We start from the raw sequence: 15,688 nt of genomic DNA, 5'->3' as shown, positions 1-15,688 counted from the left end.
TCAGTGAGCCCCAGGGGTCAATACTGGGTCCAGCCCTGTTTAGCAGCTTCCTTAACAACCTGGCTGATGGGGCCAAGCGTGCCCTCAGCAGGTCTGAAGATGACACAGAACTGCTGGGAGTGGCAAACTCACCAGAGGGCCGCAGCTGCCATCCTGAGGGACGTCGACAGGCTGGAGAAACGGGCTGACAGGGACCTCCTGAAGGCCAACACAGAGAAGTGCAGAGCCCTGCACTAAAGAGCCCTTGCTGCCAAGGAGGCTGATGCTGTCCTGGGCTGCGTTTGGCAAAGCATCACCAGGAGGTTGAGAGAGGTGATGCTTCCCCTCTGCTCAGTGTTGGTGGGACAGTCCATGTAGGGCCACCCAGGTGAGGAAGGGCCTGGAGCACCTCTCCTGCGAGCAGAGGCCGGGAGAGCTGGGACTGCTCAGCCTGGAGAAGAGGAGGCTCAGGGGGATCTCACCCAGGGCTGTGAATCCCCGCAGGCAGGGGGCAAAGAGGCCGCAGCCAGGCTCTTTTCAGGGGTGCCCAGCGCCAGGCCAGGGGCAGTGGGCACCGAGGGGCAGGCAGGAGGCTCCCTCTGAGCACCAGGCAGCGCTTGTGTGCTGGGCGGGCGGCTGAGCACTGGCCCAGGCTGCCCAGAGAGGCTGTGGGGTCTCCTCCTGGGAGAGCGGCACAAGGCGCCTGGACGGGGTCCTGGGCACCCTGCGCTGGGGGGCCCTGCTGGAGCGGGGCTTGGGGCCAGGGGCCTCCAGAGCTCCCTGACAGCCTCTGCCCTGCTGTGGTTCTGTGAAATGCTTGTATTAAGTAAGTATTCATTTAGGCAGAACCATGGAGCATGAGTAATGACATAGGTTAAAGCTTTTTTTTAATCCAAATGTAAGTATTTCAAATTTTCTTTCACTTTATTTTAAAGGAGTCCAAACTCAGTTTGCAAAATGGCTGCTACAGCAGTGAAAATAAACTCTACTTCTAGTTGGTGAAATAGCCTAACTTTGTTACTACAGAGGGTTCTAAAACAGTTCTCATGTAGTTACAGTGTTGCTGTCAGCCATCATTTATATCATGATGCTTAAATACAGTTTCAAGTCCATTAGTTTTCTCTTTGCCATACAAAGTTGTCACTTTTGTCTTCTTCTTGCTATTATTGGTAAGTCTCCTCACTAATATTCACAGTTAGTGACTCATTCAATACTCATAATTATTGGTTTTGGTTCTATTTCGATTTGAGGAACGGGAACTTTTCTGGAAAGTCAGTACGCGTACCTCAAAACGAACCAACTGCTTCGAAAACAAGGAGTGTTGTTTTTGTACAGCACCCTGCCGGGGCAGTCATCCCACACCGCCTGTCTGCTGTGCCACCCTAAATCTGCCTTCAATAGGCCAACCACAAAGTCCACCATTGTGTGGCTCCTGACGCAGACCTTCCCAGCAGGGCAGAACCATCCAGAGTCTGCAAACCCAGCTGGCCTGGGGCCTCGGGGCAAGCCGAAATCACGTGGAAGCAGTCCTGCAAGTTTGGAAGGGGCTGGTTCCTTGTTCCACTGTCGCAACTGTAGTTAGGAGGAAGTAAATACAATAAACAGAGGCCTAACAAAAGGGCTGTGCTCAACACTTTAACACATTGACCAAAAAAAATTAATCCAGTTTGAACTGAAGGCATCCAGGCTGTTGTTCCACATTATATAATGTAGAACATCATAATGTATATAACCTGTAAGCTGCTTAGGAGACGTAGTCCCATAATCACGTTATTTCCCTGCTAGGAAGCTCTAAAAGAAGCAAAGAGAACCTAATTGTTGCCAGCGAACTCTCGAACTTGTGTCGAGCTAAAATGCTTTATTGTAGCAGCAAACTAAAATGAACGTCCAATAGTGGCGTATGATAATGATCCATTTCATTGAAAATCCTGCAGGCAAGGAACAGGAGGGTGATCCCCACCACTCTCATTCTTAAGTGCTGCAAATAAATTCACATTTTAAAGCTCATTGTAAGCCAGATCTAATTAGTCAGCCGAAGAGGCTGATGTAACTTTGGAAAGATGGTGTTTTATCAACAAAAACAAAAGTCAGCTTCAAATAACGAATACTTGATGTTGCCATAATTTTTTTCCTGCAGGAGGCAGGATGAAAGGTTCTTAATTTACAAAGCTCCATTAACTTGCCTGGAACCTGAGATAATTTGGGCATCTTTACAAAGCATCGTCCAGGGTTAACATCCCCATGCCTTTTAAAGCAACTTCTGCCCAGCCTTCCTCCTAAATACATTTCGTATTTAGCAAGCATTAAAAAGATGCTTTAATTTTGCTAAAAATTTTACCAACTCTTCCATCTGAAGGACTGTTGTCATATTTTTATTCTTCTTACAGTTAAAGCTCTGAAAACTGACCCTTTGTTTGCTTCCCAAGTGTTTTCTGCAGACCTTTATCGCTTAATTCTCAGCACCAAAGAGCAGCTCAGTGGCTTCAGATGAGGGGAAGAGGACAGAGGAGTATTTTGCAAGAGACAGTAACACATTATTACTCCATGAACACTAGTGGTGGCTTCACAAAGCCACGTTCTCATGTCTTGAGTCACACAGCAACACAACTTGTGATCTTGCCACGCTGTTGCTTTCAGCTAAGCGCAGGAGAATCCGTGGAGGTCCTCTCCCGAAAGCAGAAGCAGCATCCGACCGTTCCGGTTCGCACTGCTCCTCCAGCCACTTCTCCAAACTGCTCAGAGGAGAGTCAGGTCACGTTGTTTATTCCTCCGTGTATTCTCACATCTGAAGTCTACTTACATTTTAGCACAGAACAAAAATTAGTTTCTAGAAGGAGGGGCTGATTTTTCTGTGAGTCCTAACATAAATGTTAGCCACAGAGAAAAACAAAAACAGCCCTTGAAAATACTGGAATCTGGTCCACAAAAACAGTATTGAATCTGTGGCTCGTTTATTTAGAATTGAAGAGGGTGGAGCAGTCAAAGGCAGGAAGACAATTTTTTTCCAAATACTTTTTTTAAAAAAAAAAAATTGTTTGTTTGTTACTTCCCTCAATAGCTGCAGTTTCAAACAAGCAAACAAAAAAGGCCACTGGTGCTGACACACCCCTCTTCCACCTTCAAAAGATTACAGGAAAAGGCTTTATTTCCCCTTCTGCGTGTGGCTTCTCTTTGCCTGTGCTGTCCCAGAGCTCCCTGGGGTTTGGCTCACCGTGACGGCGAGGCCTGCTGGCCTCTTCAGCCTTTCAAAGCTGTAGCATTCGACTTTTTCCTCACTGGAAACTGTCCTGGTGCTTACGAGGCGAAATCCGTCTTTGAGTAAGGTGTCAACCAGCAGACCCAGCACATTAACACCATTAATCAGCTTCCTATTGTCAGGCTTTATGGAAACATACCTAAAATAAGAAAAAATAAATTGTAAAGAGCAGTTACAGAGCACTTTAGAGGATTGAACACTTGAAGGATTTAATCAATCTTTTTTTTTTTTTTTTAAGAACAAACCAGGTCCTCAGGTGGTGCAGCTCAGCACAGTCACACAGACCTCCAGCAGCAAGGTTCCGGGTCTCTTTTCCGTCCTTTGAGGACAATTCAACTCTTTCCCTCATCGTAAGAACGGTGTTTCTCAGCTTGTACCATACCAGGGAATAAGCACTGCTCTCTCACCCCCACATCACAACTTACTGCCTTGAAAAGGAGAGTGCCGTGCTATAAAGCTGCAGCAGCTTTCAGGTAGGAGTAAGCGACGGGAAGGACAACGAAGCCACGCTCGTCCCAAAAGCACACAGGATCTCTCTTACAAACAGTGACATTTATTGCAAAGTTACCTTGTACAGCAGGCCGTGTGGTGACAAGTACGAAAATCATATCCACGTCGCCTCAAAGAACTTTAATTGATATAAAGTACAGCTTAAGAACCTACCCAGACACTTCAAGGAACAGCAGTCGTGTAAAAATACTATTACAAAACACGTAAGCTGATGGGTGAAACTGTTCCACAGTCCACAGGGAATTACACCAAACAGGCAGGGAAAGCACAAAAAAAAAAAAGGCAAAAGAATCCGTTTCACCACAGAGAATAAGTCAACAGAAATTCAGCAGGCTGCGTAATCAAAATTTTCTTGTTTCACTAATCAAGGTACGCTCGTCCACCAGTCTGCAAAGGAAAAGTTTCACTACGTCTGAAGAAATAAAGGAAAGAATCGGAAATATTTTTCCCACTCTTCAAGTTGTCGGAACCTACTCAGCCAACTGTTAGTCAAGCAAAATCATTTCAAAAATTACAAAATTAAGGTTTGGCACGTAAAGACGTGTTGCTTCACAAATGCAAAGTAGCTCTCTCTTCCCTCCACTCGCTCAGAAAAGCTACAGAAAGCTAAAAGGAAGGAAGATAAACTCAGTAATCAAAGGACTGCAGTGTTAATTCAGATATTCAGAGAGAATAACCCTTTTGGAACGATTTCAGTGAAATTTCCATAAAGTTCCAGATGTTCTAACAGTCGCAGAGGACAAATGAGGTTACGTTTTCTTATACAGTAAGAACGTGTCTCCATATGATGGAGACATCCAGCAAGAGCTTGTTTAAAAACTATAAGTTGTCATTAGAATACGGTACTGCTATCCCAAAACTCGCTGATTTAGAGCAGTCTTAATAAAAACCGAACCTGGCTCTGATTTCAAAGAAAACCCACTGTGCAGCACACAGCTAATGATCTCCCCCTTCTCCCTCCCCGCGGTTAAAAGGCTCTACAAAAGCTTTCCAGCCCCTGAATTACCATCGCAGTTCCACCGGTATTTTCAACCCTGTTTAGCCATTCTTTTTTTGATATGAAAGTCTAGGGGGCCATGAGCCAGTGGATTTCAGCCTTCTCCTGCACCTCGCTCCTGATTTTGTTTCCTTTCTCTCATTTCGCCCTGTGTTTTTCAAGTTTTCTAGGAGGTCACCGATGCCACGAAATCCTAGAGCCTAGCAGCGAGAGCACAGAGGAAAGGAGAGAGAAAGACCCAACAGAACAGAAAAAACATACATCAAGAACAGGATTTTTAAAAGTCAGGAACATTTTTAAGAACAGGCAAATCAGTGTAACAGAAATTCAACTGGGCACTTCAGAACTGGAGAAATATAAAGTACAGAAAGATGGATTTTTTTTTCATTTCTCTCAGACATTTGTCCAATAGTTTCTTTAAAAGAGCGTGTACTTCGTGGACTAGAAGTCCTGAAGACATCTCCACACTGAGAAGTCACACTACGGAGAGTACCTGGCCACAAACTGGTCACCGGCGGCGTATTCAGTTCCACACTGAAAAACCAGGTCGTGATGAGAAGGTCTTTCCGAGGGAAGTGGAACGAGTGGTTTCTGAGAAGGAAAAGGGCTGCTCCAGCTCTGCCCCAAAAACACGGTGATCTGGTCAGCCAGCCTCTCCACGGTGGTGCTGCAGGAACCAAAGACGCGGAAAAAAGCCTGCGTCTCCTGGAGGAAGAAACGCACCTCCAGGATCTCCAGCCTTGGCTTCAGCAGGTGTTCCTGGCCCAGAAGGTCAGCCAGAGGGTAGAGCTCATAGAACTCTGCTTCTCTGCGCAGCCTCTCGAAGTCCGAAAAATCAGCAGGCAGAGAGACCTGCAGAGTCCTCAGAAAGTCCAGGATGTAACTAAACAAAGTTCCGTCCCTGTCCACAAAAAACTCCCCGTTCACCAGCTTAAATTCCTGGTCGTCTTCGCTCAACATCCGTGCTAACCTGGACTCGGGGAACTGCCGCAAGGTGGACGCCCGGGTTACAAATCTCACACCTCCCACGCTCAGAGCGACCACCTCCCGACTGCTCATTGCCGTCTCAGCCCGTCAAGAATTATTATGACGCTCTGCTCTCCACGTCTGTGGCTGGATCTTTCCTAAACTGCGAGCCATCTGCAGCTGCACGAAGCATTCGCCGCTTCCTGCGAGTGTTTGGAGCGAGGTGTGGAGCAGCGACAGGCTTCCCAGGCAACAAAGCTGTAAATACCGTGTACAATAGTTTTGTTTGCAGGGCTCGGTTGCTTGGAGACTTTGATTCTTGGAATTTAGCGTTTTATTTTTGAAATGAGCCGCTTGCAAGGACTACTGGAAGACAGCGAATTGACCGTCGCAACAGATTAAATCTTGACGGAGGCCGAGGAATACCCCCGCAGTATGGCACCCATTACGTTTGTTTTCTGGAAACGTTGACAACATGTTTTCGTTCTACCTCTTGCTGTTCAGAGGACCACTGCAAAAAGAGGCTGGATGTACTTCAGGCAATATATTTCGGTATCGTATGCTCTTAGAGAAGGGCACTTCGGGGAACTCAAGCTTACAGCTCACTTGAAATCTGCGTTATCCTACAGCCAAGCCGACGCACTCAGAAAGTTCAATTAATTCCTGAAACAAGGTGCACGACAACCCAGTAACAGTAGGAGAGCCTATAACACGTTCCAGGGCTAAAGCCCTTCCAAGCACCGACACCCACGCTCCCATGGCGTTACACACAGTTTCCTGGCTCTTGCAATTACAAGCTGGATCGACAGAGAGGAGAGCAGAGGATCTGCTGCCACCTTTGCGGGGCTAGAACACAGGCCTGCCGACCACAGGCCTGCCTCTCACCACGCCGAGCTGGTTGCTTTGAAGACACTTTTTAAGGAATTGTGGCTTTAAAGAAACACGGATCTACCAAGACAGCTCTTCCCCCCGCCCCCCAGACAATTTCACGCCGGAAAAGTAAACTGCGAGCACGCAGCTTGTTCTTCTCGCAGCAGCCTCGGCTGGTTTCTCTTTACCCCTAGGATTTATTCAAGATGCTTGCCCTGGAGATAGGTTTTTGTATAGTACATGTAAACAACAGCCATTACCTACAGTAATCTGAGTACACAGGATACTCAGCTTTTGGTTAGACACAAAAATATATAGACCTGTATGTATACATACCCATACGCATATATACGGGTACCTATTTCAGTGAGTACCAGTAGAAACATACTCAGGTAGAAAGTGTTTCCAGGGTGGGAGCTACGCGCCCTGTGCTTTGCAGGGCGCCTCCCAGCACAGTGCTCCGCTTCTCCATCAGAACTGTTCTGCCTGTTTCCAAACCACCTCCCCGTCGGGAAAAAATACGTTAAAATTAACTGTGCCCTTCAGGGAGGAACGCTTCTTATCAAAGGGTACACAATCTCTGGTTCTACAAACACATTACCATCACACTAAGCACATAGCTCGGCCCTATGTTTCGGTAAGGAAAATGATTTAAAACGAGGAATTATCCCCCTCATCACCTGCAACAAGAATCCTGAATCAATGTGTTTTCCAAAGCTCCCCTTCACCTTCCAGCTCAGCAGTGCTCAAACTGCACGAACGTTACTGAAACATTTTGAATCATTACTGAACATTTTGAATCAAAACGTTTTGAGTGTTTTCATCGGAAGTCTTTAAAAAAAAGCACAATTAATTTTACAAAGCTTTATGTTTTCTTCACCAGATCTCTTTTACTTCTTACATTTCAGTAGGGGCTTCACAACAGTTTATATTTGCACACAAACTGCGCAACGTTATCCAGTACCACCAACGTATAGTTTTTACACTTTTCCCTCAGAAGTGAAGCTCCATCTGTCATCTGTTCCCAGTAAAAGACGGCATGATCTGCTATCTCCACTGTATCTGCCAAATAAGATAAGCTAATCGTAAAGAACTGAGACTTCCAGCACTGGAGATTGTCAACGACAGAATCCACAAAGGACATTCTGGTGACAGCAAGAAGAAGCAAGCAAATAAGAGAGGTTGCTATAAACCTGCGCGAAAAGACTGAGGGAATCTTCAGTTTCAGGGTGGTGTTTTCCTGAGGCAAGGACAGTTTGTCCACATCAACCAGTTTTATCCCGTTCCACTGGCTGGTATCGAAGCTCTTCATCGTAGGGCTGACGTCCACGTTGGAACACGGTAACGGGGTTTCTTTGAGCACCTTGATTTTTTCCCTGAACTCCTGCATCTGCTGCAGAAAAATAATGGGCTCGGACACGTCCTTGAAAGCCTCCGCGATGTTGAAAGCCATCCGCTGCTCCTGCAGGATGGTGTTCAGTTTATTGATCTCCGGGTCATAGGCCTGCATCACTGCGAGCTTCATGGTCTCGAAGTCGGAGAGAATCTCGTTCCGCTTCTGCTCCAGCGTGTGCTGCAGCTTCTCGAAGAACTCTTTCACCTTGTCGGAATCTTTGGTCAGCATCTGCAGGGCTTTGCGCTTACTGGTTTCTAAAGTATCCAGGCGGGAGAGCGCGTCCCTGCACCGCCACGTCTCAAAGCCCTGGAAGAGGGTTTCGAAAGCCCGCTTCTCCTGGGAGTAAGCTTCCTCGATGGAACAGAACGCGTGCTTCGTATGGTCGCCGCGGGTGGCGCAAACCCCGCAGATCAGCTGCATGTCCGTCCGGCAAAAAATGTTGAGGGGCTGCCCGCTGTGCACTTTGCACACGGGCATTTTGGGAGCGACTTTGATTTTGTTGTACTTCTCCACGATGCCTTTCAGGGAATAGTTGACCTGTAAGCTGTTGACCCCCGTCACAGGAGTTTCCTTCCGGCACGTGGGGCACTTGAAAGGGGACGGCCTCCACAGCACGTTCCGCACGTTTCCCTCGAGTATGCCTTCCAGACACTTTCTGCAGAAGTTGTGTGAACAGGGCAGGACACGAGGATCATCAAACAGGCTGCAGCAAATGGGACAGGTGAGATCTTCCTCTAGGAGCTCCATCGTATCCTAGGAAAGAAAATAAAGATGGTAACAGAACTTTTGGAATGCATTTCTCCTCCCTGGAACCAGGCAAAAAATAATCTGAGGCGTGGCTCGGTGAGAAAAGGATCTACTTTTTTTCCTCAGGTGTGATTTAGACAGACCCTCGGCTGGGTTCTCACAACCAGCCCAGGCCCAGACTCAAGATACTCTGCAGACTAAATTAGCCGTGGTATCTGGCCACCAGATGGCAGGCACAAGAACGGCTTGGTTTCCAGGCAGAACCATTTTCCGACAAACAGAAACGCTGGAAAAAGAAGGCTTGCCAAACCCAGCGAGGGCTTTCCGCGTCAAATGAAAATAACTCATGTCCTAGTAACTCGAGGCTTACATCTCCCTTCACTGCAATACCCAGAAACTGGACTTCCACAGCAGATATGCCCTGCTAAGATTTGATTACCTCCACTTGCTCAACTCACCCAAAGCTCAGTTTCAAACACCGTGCACCGCTACTTCAAGGCAATATTAAAGGTGACTGAGAAAGCAAAGCTTCAGAAGATCTTTAGCTACAGAGCACATGGCTCTTTTCTCTACATGTGAAGACAAAGGTGAGTCACTGATCATGTAAAAACTTAATTTTCTCCCGCAATATTTGTAAGTAACGAGGCGAGTATGTTATCGTTGAGCTATTCGGCACAGAGTTAGCGTACTTCAAAGAACAGCTGCCCATAATCCTTGATAACTCATAGCGAAACGAAACTCTTAACTATTTTATTCATCCGCGATCTCTATTTCCAGTTCCATTCTCACAGCATTAATGCCTCAGCAACTTCTTTTCGTGGGCAGGACTTACTGAAAAAGGATTTAACCATGCATTCCTTTGCAATGGGAAGTCTCAATGAAAGGACACATCCCACTGCTCTCCCAGTGCCTCTAACCAAAGCCAAGTTCTCAGGTGCAGGCAGCTTGTAATTACAGCGTGCTCTAGAAAACACGTAATTTATAAAGACCAAACACGGTGACAGCTTGTATTTGCCAAAACTCTCAAATGCTTAGTTTGGAACTGTAATTAAAAAGATGCTTCCCTTGTGTAGTCATTCCATACTATGTTTTAAAATATATGATAAAATTCCTTTTATAAATTAGAAGATTTATCACAAAAAAAGAGCTTCCAAGTAGTCCCGTAACAAGCAAAGAATATGAATGAGCTCTTTTAAGTAGTTTTGGTGTTATTACTAAGGTTCCTGTCCCCTCTACGAAATATAAAGCAGCAAAGAAAGGGAGCCAAGAGAAGAGCTGCAAAGGTAGATCCATGCTGCACAGGACAAGAAGAGCAATAGCGTACCACTGATCCTAGGAAAGCGCAGATAGCTACAGGGAAGAAAGGCAAGGTCAACGCTGAGTTTCCTCCACGAGAGGACAGATACAGCCACGGTGAGACCTCACGTTCCTGAGAGGTGTAAGCAAACTCCCGTGCTCCTCCAGCACCAAGGAGGAGGGGGATTCCCTGTGTTTGGATAACCAAAGTTTGAAAAGTTTGCCAGGTTCTCTACTCACCCTGAGGACTAAGGTCATCAGGCAGAAGAAGGCACCCGTTAAAGCCAGGGAAAAAGCCCTGGAGAAAAAGGTCTAATCACTCCATGTGCCGCCAAGGGTTTCCTTTAAAGCCACAGATCCCACGCAGAAACTTCATTTTCTGTAAAAAGAAAGTAATTTTGAAACACCTCTTAATGCTGGCATACACAAGGTTTCTCTCTTGCCTCCTCTTCCTAATGGTAAAAACAATAGGATGAAGGGAAGCGGCTGATTTTGCCCCTAAACGCCTGAATCGTCTTTATGAACGGTTCTGTCTTTCCAACTTGGACTCGTAGCTTTTAGCCAGGGTAGCAGCACAAAGATCAGTTTTGCTCATGCATTAAAAGGATAATAATTGCCAAATGAAAATGACAGTTCTCTATCTTCTAGTAACTGGAAATCCACAGTGCAGAAAACATTTGCCCCGGTCCACCTCCTTTACCAGGGAGGAGTTTGCTTCTTAGTTAGGGAACAGGAAAAGAAGCTTTGTATGCCTGACAGCACGCACTGCAAACCACTGCAGAAAACGCTTACTACAACGTGTCCCATCAAAAATGCAGGACAAACATTGAAGACTTTCAAGCTCCTATAAATACAAAAGCGTATACAAAAAGGTTTCCTGATCCAAATAAAACTGTCTTGGTGCATTCCAGGCCCGCTTATCCAATTAAATAATTACACTTTATAAATGCAAGTGAACTGCAAAAACACTGTATGATAGCATTAAAAGCTTAGGATTTAAAAAAAATAATAATGAAAAAGAAAAGGAAATTGGCAAGGCTATGAGCTTACTTTAAAAAAAAAAAATCTCTTACAGCAACAGTAAGGAGAGCAAACTGAAAATACTGAAAACTCGTAGGACTGGTTTGGAGAGCTGAACTTCCATCTTCTTTAGGAGGCTAATTTCAGAGAATAAACTGCCTGTGGACTGAAACGTCCCTTTGTACCCAAACATCCCTTTGTATCAGCAACCCGGTATTTGCGCGAGTAAGTACAGCTTAAAACCCAGCAACACCACCACTTCTCTGTTGGGAAGCTCTGTGTGACTTCTCACACAGGTGCATAAGGAACTAGAGTTCGCCACCTGCAGCGCACAGACCAAAAGGCACAATGGTTTCTTTCTTCACCTGAGCTACAGAAGGTCTCTCTGGGTACAAACCCAGCAGATGTCACCCACCTGAAAGAAAGAGCAACTGCCACGGTTCTACCATTCAGAAGAACGGCAAAACAAATGCAACCATAACTGCGAAAACAAGCAGTGTAGCTTTTTACTGCACTCCAAAAACAAATTCATCTAGCATACGTCTCAGCACAGTTGGGTTTACCAGCTAGCAGGCAGAAAGCAAAACCAAAATTTCTCCAAACTTTAAAGAAAACAGAAACAGAAAGAGAACTTTCTTCAGTTACAAGTTTCCTTCAGTGACATGTAAGTGCTCTAAGTAAAACGTGACCAAGTCAGGCTGTATTTCCACAAGCATTTGAAGTAGTGAGGATGGGTCTTGTCCCCTTTCCTTCGCAAGGGGCCCCAGACCTTGTCAGGGCCTCCTATCAGCTACTTCACCAGCCTTCTGTCAGGTCAGCGTGTTCAACCAACCCCAAACAAGGGTCCCACGAGATAAAGACGGGAGGAAGGGAGGTGGGAGCTCCTCCTTTGGGCAGCAATAATCTTAATCCCGCTCACCCCACGGAGAGGAACCGCGACCTGACCACGCACCGGGGCTAAAACACGCGGCACAGCCGACCTCCACGTCCACCCAGCGTCCAGGCGGCCAAGAAGGAGCTGAAGCAAGCGGCCACGCTTCGAATATCGATTATTTCACAGCCAAAGCGTTTCTTCTTCTTCTTCCCAGGAGCGCCAGGCAGATCCAAAGCCGTTCAGCTTTCGGAAAGCTGGAAAGGCCTGTAAAATAAATAAATAAATGGGTAATTTTAGTCAGGGCGAGCGCTGTTTCCTCAGGAGGGCCTGACAAACCCACCGCTGGCACGACGGAAGGGCAGCCCACCAGTCCCCCCAGCACCCAGGGGGTCCCGTCCCCAGACCGCGGAGCTCTCCGTGTGAGGAGAGCCGAGAAACCCCGCGGGGGCCGCCCCCTCCCGCAGCCCCACACGCAGGGCGGCACAAATGGCCGCCCCCCGGCCGCTCCTCACCCTCGGGGCCCTCCCGAAATGGCAGCGGCGCCACAGAAAATGGTCGCGGGCCGCCTCCCAGCCGCCGGCCCGAGGGGGGGGAGGGGGGGGGAAGGAAAGGCGGGCAGCGGGCGGTCGCCATCGCCTCACGGGCGGGCACCGCGGCCCCCAGCCCCGCTCCCGGCTCACCTCAGCGGCCCCCCGGCCGCCATGCCCCGGCCCCGCCGCCGCACGCCCCTCCTCTCCCCGCAACGCCGAGGGGCGGGCAGGGCCCGGGGTGTGCTCGGCGAGGCAGGGCCGTGAGGAGAAAAGGGGTCAGGGGGTGTGGGAGAGGCGGCCCCGCTGTTAGGGTTGGTAAATGGGAACGTGGGTGTGAGGGGGGTGGCGTGGCTGGGAGTGCTGCCTGGAGGGGGATGCTGCTGAATCACCTGCCGGGTGCTAAAGCACAGCCGGGTGGCTTTATGCGCTCCAAAACGCGGTGGGGACGCGGTCCTGGATGTCCTGAGGCTCCACAACCCTTCCAGCTGGAGGGTCCCTCACATACGTGCAGCATCACGAAGCTCCAAGGCCGGGGAGAACCGCCCTGGTCCGCATCCTTTTGCAGTCCCGTCAGTCGCCATTGAAGCCGAAATGGTTTCGTGAAGCTCTGTGCCCAGACTGAGGTATTCTGCTCCCTGCATTCGTGTCATTCCCTCACGCATCATTTGTCCACCCCAGTCAGATCACTCGTCGGGCACATGGCCCTGTTCGCGTCCAGGACTACTCACACAGGTGGAGTTTGCAGGCTGGACCATACTTCTATCAAACAAAGCTCCCCCAGTGATCTGACATCTCTTTTCCATTTTTTTTTTAGGAATCTGGATTTTAAAAGCTGTTCAGTAACACACAGAAGCTGTGATTCCCCTATTTACCGTGGCCAGAAGAGGAAGAGCTCACATCTTTCCTCCTGCACTGATTCCCAGACCTCTTTCTCTGCCCTCTCAGCTAGACTCGTTGAGAATGGTTTGACCAGTGGTGGGTATCTTCAAACATCCTCTTCAGAGTGCTCACACACTTGGCCATTTCATCCATTCATTATTGGAGAATGGTTCCAGAAGATAGAGGTGCCACACAACAGCGGCCAAGACTTTTAGGTGCACTTGAATGGCCCATTTATTTCTTGATTGTTTGGCACCTTCTTTGTGATTTTTAAAAGCAAGCAGTTCCAGGTAGTTTCTGAAAACTGATATTTAAATCCATTCCCCAGCTATCCAGATTGATTTCAAGTAATATCCCAATGCCTGTGCATTTACGTTTTCCAAGTTTCCCATGTCTATGCTTTCCTAACTGCCATCCTTATACTAAAAAAATCCTACTTTTACTCATCTTCTTTTGAATATATTGATTAAAGATATTAACAACAAGATGTCATTCTTGGCATTTTAGATTCCCTAATCATTGTAAAATTGTTGTACAACTTTTTTTTTCCTGATGTATTTTTAGAGTATATTTTATTCTCTATTAATTCTTTTGGCTCATTTTCCTGTCCTTCTCTGTCTCCTTATAAACAAGGAGAGAGTTGTATGGGCATAAGAGCGCAGACCAGCTTGCCTAGGGTATCTCCTCTTCATCCGGACCATCCAAAAATTTTTTGTCCTTCCTTTCCTGGGCTTCTTTCAGAGCTGAAAGGTTAAACCTCAGGACAAACACAGCAGCCACAGTATCATTTCCTAAGCAGTCACGGGATTTCTGTGTTCAAGTGTACCATGGCTGTCCTCAGCATCATCAAACATACTTGGGGCACTTTATTACTTCTGTCTGAGTGATTATTTCTATTACACATGCAAAATATATAATACAGGTCAGGAAACTGCACACAACCAGTTGTTTTGCACAAATGTAGTCCATCTTCCTCTACTCTGTAATCCCTTCATTGTTAATGCAGCTTTTTTTCAAGGGCAGGTTGCTTATAGCCTGCATTCTCACAGCTGAGAGCACAGAGTGTTTTCCTGAAGCAGCATCAGAGGCCATTTGCTGAAGTTTCAGAGGAAAGTTCTGGCTGATGAAAAAGAGCTTTAATAGATCTGCAGCAGTATTTTCTTAACGAATAAGGAAACAAACCCAAGGGAAATCCAGGTTTAAAGAAGAGTTTCAGCTAGAAGGGAAGTGTTAGGATAAATGGGAGGATTCAAAATCATAGAGCCCGAGGATGGTTTGGGTTGGAAGTGCCCCTTAAAGAACAACTAGTCCAACCCGTCTTTCACTAGATCTGGCTGCTCAAAGTCCCATCCAAAGTGACTTTGAACACCTCCAGGGATGGGGCAACCACAGCTTCTCTGGGCAACCCATTCCACTGCATCACCACCCTCTGAGTGAAGAATTTCTTCCTTATATCCAGCCTAATTTGTGAGGTATTATAAAATAGTGACAACTACCAGCTTCACAAGACAAACATCCCTATTTGTTGTAAGGCAAAGGGGCAGCAGCAGCTATTGGCATCTTTCAGCTCCAGAGAGGACCTAGACCACGGTTCTTGTGTTAAGCATTGTGAGGGGCGATTTCTGAGACTGAAGCTGTGTGGTGTGGCTCAGCCAGCAGCCTGACAGCTCCCTGCTGCTACTCGCCTTGCTCGTACCAGCTCCACCACGCTTCACAGACACTTTCCCGAGGTGATTCAACCCGCTATGCCAGCAGAACGCTATTCCCTTTTCTGTGCCTGGGTTCGTTTCCTGCTGATTCAACGAGCTGAACCAGTTGAGAACACGATTAGACAATCACCAGACCTAACGTAAGAGGAGGGAGGAAAACAGGAATAAGGATTTTTCCTCTCTGTGGATGCAAGCCATTAAACTGACTCAAGCTGTAACAGGTACTTTCGCCCTGAGAGGCGGATTGACAGAGAGTTAAGCCAACTGTGCTACTGACAAAAGAGAGCCCCATCCCTTTCCCTTCCCTTAGTTTTGCTTTCCTGATGCCTTCTCTCTGCTGGCTCTGACATCCATGCGGCCACATGTTAGGTTAGGCCCGCTTGCCAACGGAGCCGAAAGCTAATCCAGTTTAAAAAAAAAAAGGTTTTCAGCAGGATCAATCTCCTCACCCAGCTGATCCCGCAGCCAAACAGACATTAACGCCAGCATAAGGGAGCTAGAGAGAGGGCCTGTTCCAGTGGCAGCCTGCACACGTGTCAACATAAAACAGAAGTGCCTCCCCCCCAGCCATAATTTCCCAAATGCTTCCAGCCAGCTCTTGCTGGCATCGCTGCCAAAAGTAACAGAGTCTTGCCCTTTGGCCACACCAGCTGCTTATT

General features: G+C 47.4%; 2 protein-coding genes and 1 long non-coding RNA gene across 6 annotated transcripts in view; 1 reads left to right on the top strand and 2 right to left on the bottom strand.

Moving 5' to 3' along the window:
- LOC310883765 overlaps positions 1–4,102 on the top strand; it is a 94,672-nt gene extending 90,570 nt beyond the window's left edge. For both annotated transcript variants that reach the window (XR_014573797.1, XR_014573798.1), the window contains one exon: positions 3,474–4,102. This is a non-coding gene — a long non-coding RNA (uncharacterized lncRNA). The remainder of the gene's footprint in view (positions 1–3,473) is intronic.
- Positions 850–5,801, bottom strand: KCNRG (potassium channel regulator; the record flags this gene model as incomplete). Its single annotated transcript, XM_083804536.1, has 2 exons — positions 850–3,374; positions 5,236–5,801. The coding sequence occupies 2 exons, from the start codon at positions 5,799–5,801 to the stop codon at positions 3,122–3,124; spliced, it is 819 nt and encodes a 272-aa protein (XP_083660662.1). The 3' UTR covers positions 850–3,121.
- A 1,626-nt stretch (positions 5,802–7,427) lies between these two features.
- Positions 7,428–12,724, bottom strand: TRIM13 (tripartite motif containing 13). Of its 3 annotated transcripts, none has more exons than XM_083804519.1 (4): positions 12,592–12,724; positions 11,990–12,175; positions 10,258–10,396; positions 7,428–8,727 (listed from the first exon to the last, which is right to left on the bottom strand). In XM_083804519.1, the coding sequence occupies exons 3-4, from the start codon at positions 10,273–10,275 to the stop codon at positions 7,495–7,497; spliced, it is 1,251 nt and encodes a 416-aa protein (XP_083660645.1). In that variant the 5' UTR covers positions 10,276–10,396; positions 11,990–12,175; positions 12,592–12,724; the 3' UTR covers positions 7,428–7,494. The 3 variants fall into 3 exon arrangements, with proteins under 3 accessions (XP_083660645.1, XP_083660646.1, XP_083660647.1); XM_083804520.1 differs by having other exon boundaries at positions 12,424–12,630; XM_083804521.1 differs by lacking the exon at positions 12,592–12,724 and adding an exon at positions 12,252–12,399.
- Positions 12,725–15,688: the final 2,964 nt, after the last annotated feature.

This window comes from Anser anser (genome assembly GCF_964211835.1).
Source record: "Anser anser genome assembly, chromosome: 1".
NCBI classification, from domain to species: domain Eukaryota; kingdom Metazoa; phylum Chordata; class Aves; order Anseriformes; family Anatidae; genus Anser; species Anser anser.
This window is presented reverse-complemented; position numbering and strand designations above follow the sequence as displayed.